General features: G+C 44.0%; 1 protein-coding gene across 1 annotated transcript in view; it reads right to left on the reverse strand.

Moving 5' to 3' along the window:
* MAN2B2 (mannosidase alpha class 2B member 2) overlaps positions 1-8275 on the reverse strand; it is a 29420-nt gene extending 21145 nt beyond the window's left edge. The window contains exons 1-3 of the mRNA XM_030450097.1: positions 8125-8275; positions 5135-5281; positions 1674-1779 (exon numbers count right to left, since the gene is read on the reverse strand). Coding sequence (XP_030305957.1) covers positions 1674-1779; positions 5135-5281; positions 8125-8250 — 379 coding nt within the window. The 5' untranslated portion in view covers positions 8251-8275. The remainder of the gene's footprint in view (positions 1-1673; positions 1780-5134; positions 5282-8124) is intronic.
* Positions 8276-14600: the final 6325 nt, after the last annotated feature.

Raw genomic sequence — 14600 nt, forward strand, 5'->3', positions numbered from 1 at the left:
TTATGATTAGAGGCAGCCCTGGGAAAATGCACTTAGAGACAGATGAGCTTCAGGCCAACTTAAGGTCATGAAAACACCAAGTTTTAGTTGGGTTTTAGTTTATTTTTACACCAACTCATTCTCAGAAGGTTTCAGTCTCATATCAAAGCCACAGGGACAGGGAAGCCATCCAGGATCAAAACTACTATAAATATGACCCTCAATTGTAAAAAAAAAAAGAAAGGTTAGCAGCAATCTTGACACAAGATGTTATTTACAATGTCAATGAATTTGTACTGTATTTAAAAAAAAGAATCCCCCAAACCAGCCAGGCAACAGAATAAACTCTGGGAAATCATTTAAATGAGAGTAAACCAACCAGCTAAGCAATTTTACTCACAACTCCAGTGTAGCAAACTGGGATCCTCATTATAATAAAAAAAATAGATTTTATATATATTTTCAATATATTTTTAATATATTTATACATAGATATCTACCTTAATTTCATAGCTGAGGAACTGTGCTCAGAAATATCTGAAAATACAACCACATCTCCCCCATTCTGGACTAACTTGATTCCAAATTTCTGCATAGCAGGTTGCAAGGCATTCTCTTTTCACTTCATCTTTCCCAAGGTAAACAGCTTCTCTAGTGAATATATTCATAACTAAGGTGTTTATTAACTCTCCTGACTGAAGCACATTTTAGGCAGAGTTTGCCAAGCTTTCCCAAAACACAGCTGGCTGGACAAACAGGAGAAGACATGAAATGCAGAGCCCAAAAGTCAGCACTGGCTTTGTCATCTCCAGAAAAACCTCACACACAATGCAAGGATGCACTGTTCTGTTTGGATATACTCATACTGAGTAGATTCAAGAAAAATAAATGAGAATTTTAATAGATTTTAATGCTTTTGTTCCTGCTGAACAAGTTACCAAACTTGGGTTTTCTTTAAAAATAAAGTTTATAAGCAGAATTAAATATTATATTGGAAACAATCTAACACCACTGAAAGAAAAAGCTGTGTTTCCATCTAACCAAAAGACTTCAGTCAATATTACTGTTTTCTTTGGAGAAATCTGTACTAAGCCCAAAAAAAAAACCTTTAAAAGTGTTTTAACCTCCCACATAGAGAGCTTCTCCCAGTGTAGCCCTGAAATGGGGCCATGGCAGAGAGCTGGTGCTAATTCCTCCCCTCTCACCCCAAAAGAAGGGCTCCTCCTTTATTATATATCAACAGGCATCTGTAGAACTGGGGGGGCATGATTTACCCTCTTTCTTTTTTATTTTACCAGATGAAGGTAACCCCAAAACTCTTGAAACCATCAGCTGGAGATGGTTTTCTTCCATTTTCTTCCAGGGCATTTCATACCAACAAATTTCACCCTAACTTTCTTCCCAAGAGATTAAACTCTCAAACATACACACCCAAGGCCACTGGTCCATTAAACTTCAAGCCAGCTTCCAGTAACCCTTTTGCTTTCTGCAGAACTGTTGAGTGGTAGGATTTGGTTTTTTAAGTAAAAGTTTTTATACAGATAACTCACAGACAGGTAAAAATAAAAGTTGCTTCAGTCAGGTCTAAAAGAATAAGGGAATAAGAGCAGCCTAGGGGTGGAGAAATGAAAAGCCAACAGAGCTGCTCAAGGTCAGAAGAAGGGAAAATAAAAGTTAAGTGCAAATTTGCATACCTGTCAGCTGTAGAATTTGATCATCAATGAGTGCCACAGCTTCATCATGCATCACTTGCCCTCCAATGACAAATTCCAGTTGTCCTTCCTGAAGTAACTCATGGACCTGGGATAATGAAATTAAAGACAAAAGCATCACTGCAGCCCAGAAAGGCTGAAAATTCACTGCAGATCACAGCACATCACCCAGACCACCAGACTCATCCCATACACAGCTCAGCATCCTGCCTGCAGGCAACCAGAGCTGGGGGATTAAACCAGAGATCTTAGAGCTTCTCCCAAAATCTCCCTCCTGCTGCATCTCTCTTGGCTTAGGAAAGGCAGAGGGTGGCTGGATGAGAAAGCAAAATCATCAAGCAGCAAAGGCCAGGCCCAGGGTTTTGTTTTACAGTCTGGAGACTCAGATCTGTGGGATCCAGGGAGGACACAGAGTGGCTCTGGCCACAAATACATCCCTCCTGCCTTCCTTCAGACAGCCATGACATGAGGCAGGATGCTTTACTAAGAAATAGTTCTTTCTTTATTAAGAAGTAGTTATTTCTGTACTAAGAAATAGTTATTTCATAGGTAGCATGTTTGCCTGCCTGATAATCCCACTGCTTACCTTCATTTCTGGTCTCTTGGTCCTAGTTTAAAAACTGCTGATTTATTACAACTGGTTCAACTGTTCAAGATTTTGTGGTTTTCTTTTAATTTGATGATTTTATTGCTTTTCAGCCACTACAAACAAGTATGCTGTCAAGTACAACTTCAAGCAAATGTGCTGTATGCAGGGAGAAATAGTTTGTGTCCCCTTAGGGAAACTTGTTTTTATTTATTATCAGTACTTCACTACCTAGAACTTCACAGTTCTAGTTCAGTTCACAGAACTTCACTACCTCAAACTTCCAACAAAGAGAACTGGTATAAATATGTATTTCACTCTCCACCTCTCTTTTATTTTTTTTTCCCCTAAATCTGTCATGTAGGATGCCAAATCCAGAGCTGTGATGTTTTATTTCCCCAGGACCCTTCAGTGGATGCCCCTGTGTCTGCTCAGATATGATGCCAGATTGTCAATGTTGATTATACTCATTCCTCTCCTTCCCAATGTTGGGAAAATGCTTCAGGGCTCAGCATTCAGAAATTAGTTCCAGGCAACTGTGGTGACTGATTAGCATGCTGGGGGAGCAGATAGCTGATATCTGGTGTCAGCACAGAACTGCTTCTAACCTACATCAAAAGCATCTCTGGCTCTTATTTCCCATTTGGGTGGATGTCCAAGCAGCATCCAAACTTTGGGCCATGGAAATGTTTTGTTTTAATATAAGGTTTGTGGAACCACTGGGAAACAGAAGAAAAATAATTCAGGTCATTTAAATAATATCCACTCTTAAGAAAAAACAAAAACCAAAACAAAAAAACCAACCAAACAACCAAAACCCAACTATTTCTACTGACAAGCACTATTGCTGACCAGAACTGGGTAAAAGCAAAGAGGAACCAAGGAAAAAGGCACACTATAATACTACAAGGAGTAGCCTGCTAATAGTAGTAGAACATATCAGAACATATCAGTGTCAACTACTACTCCTCTTTTATTATCTCAGCCCAACAAACCAGGCAGAAGTGCCTACACATTATTTTTCCTTAGTTAACACCAAGCCAGGGAGGGCAACAGAAATGGTTCACACAAGAAAACACTGAAAATAACATGCACTGAGAACTGAGAGGTTCCTACCTGGCTGAAAACCTCCACGTTTCACTCCTATAGATTCTCTTGTCTGAAATGAAAGCTCAGCTTCAGCACCCAGGCCATACCTTTTACCAGTTTTTAATGCTAATTAGGTTTTAAACCTAATCCTAAATAAACATCCCAAAAGAATCCAGAATTAAAACCTGCATTCTGAGCAAAATACTGAATTAAGAAAAATAAAATAGGAAATTCTAGAACTAGGATGCCTGCACTACAGGAAATCATTAATGCTGAAGTTCAAGTGGAAAAAGCAGGACAGCAACCAGGGTGACCTAATTTCAGGCCCCAATATTTGCAACTCCTCAGAAAGCATCACAGTTCTTAAATATTATTAGAGATTAAAGGTTTGACAAACAGGTTTAAAATTAATTTGGTTGTAACCATTTTACTGTTCAAAGAAGCAACTCTAAGTAACTAGAGAACTGACTAAAATGCATAAAAGCAACAATTATCAGTAATTAGGGTAGGAAATTAAAGGCTGAATCATTTGTACTACTGAGGTCAAATAACACACACATTTATTCTTCTGGATTCCACGTAACAGCAAGAATAGATTGTAGAAAAACAAACCTTATATTGGGGTTACAGCAGCATAGCCTACATGAAACAGGAGCAATTTACCCTAAAAAGTGACTCTTCTGTCCCTGCAAAAAGCAGTTCCTATGCTCTTTTCTTTATTCCTTCACCAGACTTACAGTTTTCTAATTAAAAACAAGGGCAAGCAAAAAAAAAACCTGTACAAAACCAGTGAACCAGAGCCTATCCACAGCAAAACCTCTCATCCAAAGGTCAGCTGCACACAGGTTGTAAACTGCTATTTACTGAACCATCACAGAAAAGTCAAAATCTGGGGAAGGAGTAGATTAAAAAAAGAAATAAATTAAAAAAAAAAACAGACAAGAGGAGTCTACATAACACCTTAAACATCTAGCACTTAAAATAACTGAAATAAACTGCATGTAGTGTACAGGTTTGGGCTGGATTCTGATAACAAACCAGAGCAAGGTGTTCTGAGTGTGCCTATGGGAGCTGCACCTGCACATCCTCTGGTTTTAGGATCCAAAACTCAAGCATCTTGCACTTCCATGCAACCCATGCCAAGCTGCTCATCCATCTGCCTGCCCTTAGGTTTCAACATGTTTGTTTCATGCCAGAGGAAAGAAGAAATGACAAAATTTTTCAGTCACTTTAGCAGGAAAAAAAACCAAACAGTCCCAGATCAAAGCCCTAAAGACTGAAAGGGATGTCAGCTTGTAAATCAGAACACCCAAGAAACAAGCTCGTGATGCTGAATCTCCTGTCACCTCTTTGCTGCACGATCCTTGGTTTTTTTGAGCAGTACTTAACAGGAAAAACAGGAAAGAAGAGAAAATTCCTCCTTGAAACCAGCCTGATAGGCAGCACTTTGTAAGCTTCAACCCGAGACAGAACTTCCCACATCTGAGAGCTGGGATCTGGCATGTCCCCAAGCAAGAAAATCCACTGATAAAAGCAGAAATGTAAAGTCTTCAGTGCAAAGGTTGCTGCCTCCCACTGCTCTCATCTCCACCTGGGGATTTAACCCCTGGCAGCTCCCTTTAGAGCTCAGCTCCTTCCATAGGGAGCAGCAGGTTCAGAGACAGCTTGCACAAGACCTGGGTAAAAATGAAATGGGTGAAGGGTTTTGCCCTTCCTTGGCCTCTGGGAAGAGTGTGGAGCAGAGAAGTCTGGCTGGGACACAACTCACCTGCTGCTTCTGCCTGGCTGTGGCCACCTCATCCCACCAGAGCCGGAAGAATTCCTGCTCCACAGCAATAAATCTGCGCTGCTTCCCTCTCCTCAGCTCTTCCACAACAGAGGTGTAGACATTTGCTGCATAAGCCTTCATGCTTTCCTGAAAGAAAAAAAAAAATAGGAGAAAATAAACTCTGTTTTACCTTTAGGGGCTGTGCTCAACACTTATTGGGCTGGAGGAGAGAACAAAACCTCACACTTGTTGCACACTTTGGACACTCAGAAGGATGAAGTTCTTACATCCACCAAGAGGACTCTTCTGCTCCAAAATACATCCTCTGCCTGGGAAAAGGAAGCTCTGAGGGAACAGCTCACCCTGTCCCTCATTGCTTACCTTAAATCAACACATAAATCATGAGACAAGGCACCAACATATTTTAAAAGCCCTCATGCACACTTCATCCTCGAGTTTCTGATGGCCTGAACTATCAGAATTGTTCCTGCTGGTGTGCCTTGCTGGTTTCATCCACTGATAAATATAAAGCAAAATAAAACGATCATGGCAGTTTCAGGCATGAAAAAAAACTCCGTTCTGCTCGATGTTTTAGGATAAAGTAAAACCAAACTGGCAGAGCCCAAATGGAGCTTGAGCGTTGGAGCAGAATCATCAGCACCTCTGCATCCATCCTGCCTGTGTCCTTCTCAAGGCAACCTGTATTCCAGAAATCCTGTGGATTTTACTGGAATGCCAACATGACAGCTGTACCCACCAAATCATCTATCAGATGGTCACAGCCCATCCCATGGTAGCAAAGGAACATCATTAAAATCATTTAAAAGTTGTGCACACAGAGGTATTTAGTGTACAAGTACCCTTCCCAGAACAGCTTCTGATGATCCAGTCTTCCACCCCTTATTTAATTTAAAAGTGACACAGAATGTCTAAAGGCAGCAGTAGAAATCCTAGAATTTCCTGCAATGGCTGTAACAAAGATGCTTCTTCCCACAAAGTAATCTGCATGTTAACACACAGATATCTGAACACCAACCACAACACTTCTCTACTTACACTACTGCTTCAGAACACACACCACAACCAACACACCTACATCTGGAAGGCAGGAGGGCCCTGCAGAGAGACCTGGACAGACTGGAGAGTTGGGCTGATCCCAGCGGGATGAGGTTCAACACGGCCAAGTGCCGGGTCCTGCACTTTGGCCACAACAACCCCATGGGGAGCTCCAGGCTGGGCACAGAGTGGCAGAAAGGGACCTGGGAGTCTGGATTGCCAGGAAGCTGAAGAGGAGCCAGCAGTGTGCCCAGGTGGCCAAGAAGGCCAATGGCATCCTGGGCTGGCTCAGGAACAGCGTGGCCAGCAGGTCCAGGGAAGGGATTCTGCCCCTGTGCTCAGCTCTGGGGAGGCCACAGCTTGAGTCCTGTGTCCAGTTCTGGGCCCCTCAGCTCAGGAAGGAGATTGAGGTGCTGGAGCAGGTGCAGAGAAGAGCAAGGAGGCTGTGAAGGGATCCAGCAGAATTGCTGTGAGGAAGGGCTGAGGGAGCTGGGGGTGTTGAGGCTGGAGAAGAGGAGGCTCAGGGGAGACCTCATCACTCTCTCCAACTCCCTGAAAGGAGGTTGGAGCCAGGGGGGGGTTGGGCTCTTTTCCCAGGCAACTCTCAGCAAGACAAGAGGGCAGGGTCTCAAGTTGTGCCAGGGGAGGTTTAGGTTGGAGATGAGCAAGGATTTCTTTCTGGAGAGGGTGATCAGGCATTGGAATGGGCTGCCCAGGGAAGTAGTGGATTCTCCGTGTCTGGAGATATTTCCAAAGAGCCTGGATGTGGCACTGAGTGCCATGGGCTGGGAACTGCAGCGGGAGTGGATCAAGGGTTGGACTTGATGATCTCTGAGGTCCCTTCCAACCCAGCCAATTCTAGGATTCTATGATCTGAAAATCACTGACATAAAGATCTCTCCCCCACCTAAAAATTAACCTGATATGTAAAATAGGAACCCACAGTTTTAATTTAATCAAGTTTCCTTCCTATACATTTTAACAGCAGAGGAATTAAGGCTTCAAGCAATTGCATCTTCTCAACCACAACAAAACTGAAAAAAAAAAAAATAATGATGTTTCATTTTCCTTGGAGATCTTCAACCACTGAGTGACCCAAACCAAAAAGTAGTTTGGTGTTCTCTGGTGCAGTTTTCTGAGTAGGAATTAGGAGTTGGAATTACTGCAGGAGAAATTCATTTTTCTTCCCAAGGAAGGAGAAACAAAACACATTCACAGCTTTTTTGGGTGAGCCATTAGCTCATTTTATTCTTACTCCTAAACATCTGATGCTGCATCACTACACTACTGAAGTGTCCACAGCATCTTTCATGTAAAGGAAAGAAATTTATATTAATGAAGAACCCAGGAATTCAACTAACCCATATAAAAGCTATTAATGCACCACTTGATTTATTTTGCTCTGCATCTCCTTTATTTTTCTAAACTTTGCTGCTAAGTAATGATGCTCCAGTGATGCCACCCTGGCCACCTCTCTGAGCCAAGACAAAAATGTTTCCTGGGGTTTTGCCTTAGCAGCAAGACAAACAAAAAGAGGAAGAAAATCTTTGTGTGATTCTATGGATCTGGTAAGCAGAGAATCATAGAATAATCTGAGTTGGAAGGGACCTTTAAAGGTTATCTAGTTCAACCCCCCAGGGATGTATAGAATGATGCACAGAATCAAAGCAGACCAAAGAAAAGGCTGAAGATTTTCGCTTAAAAATTAATAATTAAAATAAGAATAATAAATCCATCAGGAGCATCCTGCAGCACACAGGTAACAGGAGCTGGAGAAGATACCCCCGAGTGGAATTCCCGCAGGCAGAACCTGGGTCACCGCCTCCTCCTCACCCAACCTGACCCAACTCCGGTGAGCTCCACAAGCTGCAAACCCCCCCCGAGAGACCCAACCCTTCCCGAACCCCCCCAGAACCCCTTCCCGGGCCCCCCACCTGCACCGTGTACACCCAACCGACGTCCATGTGGCTGTGGGGCACCACGAAAGCCCGCAGCTCCCCCGAACCCCACGTCCCGGGTGGGAGGGAGCCGAGGAGCAAGAGAAGAACCAGCGGGACCATGGCAGCTCCTCCGCTCCCTTCCGCGCTTCCGCCTCCTGCTCGCAGCCCCGGTACCGCCTCGGTTCCGCCTCGGTTCCGCCTCGGTACCGCCTCCCGGGTCCGGCGGGAGGGGAAGAGGCGGTGGTGGCCGCGCCCCAGGTGCCATCTTCATAGCCCGGGGGCAGGTTCGGAGAGGAGGCTTTGTTCGGGAATGGGTTTAACAGCAGCTGACCTGTCAGGAAGAGGATTTTATTTTTTTTTTTATTTTATTTTATTTTATTTTATTTTATTTTATTTTATTTTATTTTATTTTTAAATGTTCGTTTTATTTTTTATTTTTTATTTTTTATTTTTTATTTTTATTTTTTTATTTTATTTTTACTTTTTATTTAACTTCATTTTATTTTATTATTTTTATGAATTTATTTTTTATCTTTTTTAAATTTTATTTTTACTCTTTTATTTTATTTTTTATTTTCTTATCTTTTTTAAATTTTATTTTACTCTTTTATTTTATTCTTTAACTTTTTATTTTTCTTTTTTATTTTTAATTTTCTTTTTTACTTTTTATTTAACTTCATTTTATTTTACTATTTTTATGAATTTATTTTTAATCTTTTTAAAATTTTATTTTATTTTTAGTTTTAGTTTTATTTTATTAATTTTATATTATTTTTATCTAATACGTTATTATTTTTATGATTTTTAATTATTTTATTTTTCATTTTTATTATTTCATGACATTATCTTATTATTTTATTTTTATTTTATTTATTTTTATTTCTTTTCATTTTTTTTGAGTGACTTTGGCTCAGCCCCAAGCTGCTCTGCAGGTGTTGGGGATGCCAGAGCCAGATACCAACTGAGCCCCTGGGGAGGTCCTGGTGGATCTGGGACATTTTTTCTTGTAAAACCAGACAGCTTTGAGAAATGTGCAGTGCTGCATCTCAGACGACTACAAATCCTATTATTATTATTATTATTATTATTATTATTATTATTATTATTATTATTATTATTATTATTATTTTACCACTCCAGGAAATTAATTTGAACTGACCACGAGTTCTTTATTTCAGGTGTAACTGTTCATCCCCCCTTGCTGGATCTATTGCTGTGATACTAAAACCCAAAATATTTTCTTTTAAAGCTGTAAAAGGCAACTTGTCTCCATTCCTTAGGTTCTCCTCGAGTTTTTAACAACGTTGCAAAAATAAAATGACAAACTAAGAACATACCAAACCCACAGCTGGGTTCCAACCAGTGGAAAAACTAAAGATATTCAGGACATTAAGGACATCAGGTGAAGGTGATGCCTGCTCCCACCTTCAACTTTATAGTTTTAGCAATACCAGTTCACCAGCCCAGTTAAACCACTCACTCTGAAGGAAATAATCATAGAATCCTAGAATTGGCTGGGTTGGAAGGGACCTCAGAGATCATCAAGTCCAACCCTTGATCCACTCCCGCTGCAGTTCCCAGCCCATGGCACTCAGTGCCACATCCAGGCTCTTTGGAAAGATCTCCAGACACGGAGAATCCACTACTTCCCTGGGCAGCCCATTCCAATGCCTGATCACCCTCTCCAGAAAGAAATTCTTTCTCATCTCCAACCTAAACCTCCCCTGGCACAACTTGAGACCCTGCCCTCTTGTCTTGCTGAGAGTTGCCTGGGAAAAGAGCCCAACCCCCCCCTGGCTCCAACCTCCTTTCAGGGAGTTGGAGAGAGTGATGAGGTCTCCCCTGAGCCTCCTCTTCTCCAGCCTCAACACCCCCAGCTCCCTCAGCCCTTCCTCACAGCAATTCTGCTGGATCCCTTCACAGCCTCCTTGCTCTTCTCTGGACCTGCTCCAGCACCTCAAGCTCCTGCCTGAACTTCCTGAGGGGCCCAGAACTGGACACAGGACTCAAGCTGTGGCCTCCCCAGGGCTGAGCACAGGGGCAGAATCCCTTCCCTGGACCTGCTGGCCACGCTGTTCCTGATACAGGCCAGGATGCCATTGGCCTTCTTGGCCACCTGGGCACACTGCTGGCTCCTGTTCAGCTTCCTGGCAATCCAGACTCCCAGGTCCCTTTCTGCCACTCTGTGCCCAGCCTGGAGCTCCCCATGGGGTTGTTGTGGCCAAAGTGCAGGACCCGGCACTTGGCCGTGTTGAACCTCATCCCATTGGGATCAGCCCAACTCTCCAGTCTGTCCAGGTCCCTCTGCAGAGCCCTCCTGCCTTCCAGCTGATCCACACTCCCCCCAGCTTAGTGTCATCTGCAAACTTGCTGATGATGGACTCAATCCCCTCATCTAAATCATCAATAAAGATATTGAACAGCACTGGGCCCAACACTGATCCCTGGGGTTTGGTGTTTCCGCCCAGGAACAAACCGGGGATCTTTCGCGTGTGAGGCGAACGTGATAACCGCTACACTACGGAATAATCCGTAATATAATAATATAATCATAAATCATAAGCTTAAAAGTTTCCATCTACAGGCTTGCACTGATAAATGTAAATGACTAATTATTGGTGCACATTAACCCACTTCAAGATACCTCTAGAAAGAGAAGACAGTGTAAATGGGATTTGCACCTATGCAAAATAAAAGAATTAAAATAAATAATAAAATAAGAATAAAATAATAGTACATAATAAATTAATAATAAAATAATGATAAATAATAATAAATAATAAAATAAATAACTGTATGCTGAATTAAATGCCAAAATGGGTTAATATTTTAACATAAAGTGTTTGTAAATGTTTCAGGTCCAGAATGAAAAATCCTATTAAGTACAGCATTGAACAGCATTAAATTGATACATTTTAGTAAAAATAATTCTAATATTAATATGTTCTCCCAGAACATGGCCCTGGTTTGCTAAATATCACAGTTTTCTTCTAAAAGAAGAGGCTAAAGCTGGAAGGCTAAGTTTAATTTTATTTATATTACTTTGTTATGAAAAGCAATCAGGGCCTGTACATAATTGGTAGCAGGAGTTAATATCACTGTAAGCAGCCAGATGAAGCTTTAATACAGCTCAATGACACTTTTTTAAAAATTTATTTTATGTTTTTTCCCCTCAAATCATCAGCTTAAACCTTTTCAGTTCCAAGAAAGCTGGTGCACATCCAGCAAACATATGGCTCATGAATATATATATATATATATATATACATACTGGTGTTCTTTTACCTCAGAAGGCATCATGGTTTTTATAATTTAGGTGAAGTTCCCAGGAAAGCTGAAGTGTTGGGGTTTTGCTCTGTTTCTAAAAGCAGCTGAGGAGGTTTGCAGGGTGTTGCTTCCATTTTAAACCTGGTACCCTCAGAAAATGGAATTGTCCTCCTTTCAAAGAGGCCACACTCTGACACTGCCTTGGATGCAGTGGAGAAAAAATATAAATATTTGAACAGAATGCCTGCATTAGGAAAAATGAAATCCCAGTTTACACGCCTACAGGCATCAGGAGGGTCTCCCTGCAAAAAAAAAAAAAGAATTTAAGCATATCATGCAGAATTTTTGCTGAAAATAAAGCTTCTCCACCCTTTCCTTAGCATGTCACAAACAGCAGAAAGGCAGGGAGAGAAGCCAGGGTAACTGTGCCATGACAGCTGCCTACATCCATATTTTATCCTCTTGTTGGCTCCTAATCTCTCAGTATTGCTTGATTATAGCCTGCCTGTAATATTCCTGAAGCTTCCCTCATGCAAAGTCTGTTTGCTCTCTCTGACATGAGCTCTGCTCTGCGTGGGCCTCTGACACTGTCACCTCAAAAAGACAGAAGGTGTAGGCAGGGTGCTGCCAGCTACAACCTAAGCAGTCACAGTCCTGTGGAATTCAAGTGCCAAGAAAGCCACAGAACAATTAACAAACACACCTTTGTATTTTCCCTCCTGCCATGGGATGCAGGGCTGGATGTCTGGAAGAAGAGAGGCATTTATTAACATAAACCTCCTCCAGGTGACTCTTCCAGTGTTTTTATCCTTCCCCTGAGCACTTTGTGAGGGAAGCAAGAGGGTGGTAAAGCTTTGGTAACAGGTTAACTTTCTTACTCCCCTCTCTCAGGGATGCTGTGAGGAGAGTTTGTGCACCCAGGGAGGTTCCAGAAGATGTAGGCAAGGTGCTGCCAGCTACAACCTAAGCAGTCACAATCCTGTGAAATTCAAGTCCCATAAAGCCACAGAACAATTAATAAACACACCTTTGCATTTTCCCTCCTGTGGTGGGATGCCAGGCTGGGCTTTCAGGGTGGATGTCTGGAAGAAGAGAGGCATTTATTAACATAAATCTGCTCCAGGTGACTCTTCCAGTGTTTTAAAATTTATCCTTCCCCTGAACACTTTGTGGGGGAAGCAAGAGGGTGGTAAAGCTTTGGTAACAGGTTAACTTTCTTACTCCCCTCTCTCAGGGATGCTGTGAGGGGAGTTTGGGGACCCAGGGAGGTTCCAGAAGACAGAAGGTGTAGGCAGGGTGCTGCCAGCTACAACCTAAGCAGTCAAAATCCTGTGAAATTCAAGTCCCATAAAGCCACAGAACAATTAACAAACACACCTTTGCATTTTCCCTCCTGTGGTGGGATGTGGGGCTGGGTTTTCAGGGTGGATGTCTGGAAGAAGAGAGGCATTTATTAACATAAATCTGCTCCAGGTGACTCTTCCAGTGTTTTAAAATTTATCCTTACCCTGAACACTTTGTGGGGGAAGCAAGAGGGTGGTAAAGCTTTGGTAACAGGTTAACTTTCTTACTCCCCTCTCTCAGGGATGCTGTGAGGGGAGTTTGGGGACCCAGGGAGGTTCCAGAAGACAGAAGGTGTAGGCAGGGTGCTGCCAGCTACAACCTAAGCAGTCAAAATCCTGTGAAATTCAAGTCCCATAAAGCCACAGAACAATTAACAAACACACCTTTGCATTTTCCCTCCTGTGGTGGGATGTGGGGCTGGGTTTTCAGGGTGGATGTCTGGAAGAAGAGAGGCATTTATTAACATAAATCTGCTCCAGGTGACTCTTCCAGTGTTTTAAAATTTATCCTTACCCTGAACACTTTGTGGGGGAAGCAAGAGGGTGGTAAAGCTTTGGTAACAGGTTAACTTTCTTACTCCCCTCTCTCAGGGATGCTGTGAGGAGAGTTTGTGGACCCAGGGAGGTTCACAGCTGAGATGAGAACCACTCTTTAGCCTTTCAGCCTGACAATTTTCCGGTTTTCTTTTTGCAGCTTTTTCTTTGCTGTGTGTCTCCAGGCCGTAGGGATGGGGAGAGAGCCGAAAGCAAAAGTCCTGAACGAGCCCCCGGTGCGTGGGGTCCCCCGGGGGTGCCGTCCCAGGGCTCCTGGTGCATCCATCCGAGGAGGGACACGGCAGAACCGGCAGCACCTGCTGGGGAGGAGCTGATGACTGAAGCTGAGCCCACATCGGGAAAGCCACATCCAACCTTGGATTTGGGAGAGAGAGGCCGTCGGGAAGAGCATCCTGTCCCGCCCCGGCCAAAGCCCCAGCGGGAGCTCCAAGCTCCTGGGGTATCCTGGGGTGTCACCCCAAGGCCGGTGCCACCTGTTGGGGCAGCGTCCCGGTGGCCGTGGACGCGGCGGGGTCTCCGCACCGCCTCCGCCGGGAGCTCCGGGCGGAGCCATCCCCTCCTTCCCCTCCTTCCTTCCCCTCCTTCCCCTCCTCGCTCCCTCCCCCGGCTCCCGGAGCGCCCCGAGGCAGCGCCCGCTCCGCTGGGAAGGAGAAGGGAGGAGGCGCCGGGAGCTACCGGCGTTGGGAGCAAAGCACAGAACAGTTCAGAGAGCACTGGGGAGCTTGTCGGAGGGCAACACACAATGTCCCACAAGCAGGGTATCTGGAAGCGTTCTCCTTCCCACCCCCCCCTTCGCTCCCCCCCCTTTTCCCCATCCCTGCTTATCCCTCCATTCCCTCCTTTGCTCTCTCCTTCCCGCTCCTCCGACTCTACCTTTTCCCCCCCCGCCTCATTCCCTTTTCTCCTTTCCTCATCCCTCTCCCTCCCTTCCAGCAGCCCTGGGGGGGGCCCCCGAACTGACTCTGCCTTTCCTCCCCGCCCAGCTGGCAGCCCCCCCGGGGACAGCCCAGGGGACTGGTGTCTCTACCAGCTCAATGGAGCAGCCGAGTTTGAGGTCTCTGAAGGTGAGTACAGGGGTGCTGAGCTGGGGTCCCCCTCCATCCATCCCTCCCTCCATGCCCGGGTTGGGGGTGTCCGGAGAAAGGTGGCTTCCCCCCCTTTGGGAGAGCAGCTCTGGCAGAGAGGCTGTGGGGACTTTGTGTGGTCCCAATGTAGGAGGGGACCATAAATGTATGGCCACTGGTGGCTTGGATGGCTTGGGCCTCGTTGGTTTGGGTTTTTTTGGGGGGAGAAGTCTGGTTTGTC

The sequence above is a fragment of the Calypte anna genome, chromosome 4A, assembly GCF_003957555.1.
Source record: "Calypte anna isolate BGI_N300 chromosome 4A, bCalAnn1_v1.p, whole genome shotgun sequence".
Taxonomy (NCBI): domain Eukaryota; kingdom Metazoa; phylum Chordata; class Aves; order Apodiformes; family Trochilidae; genus Calypte; species Calypte anna.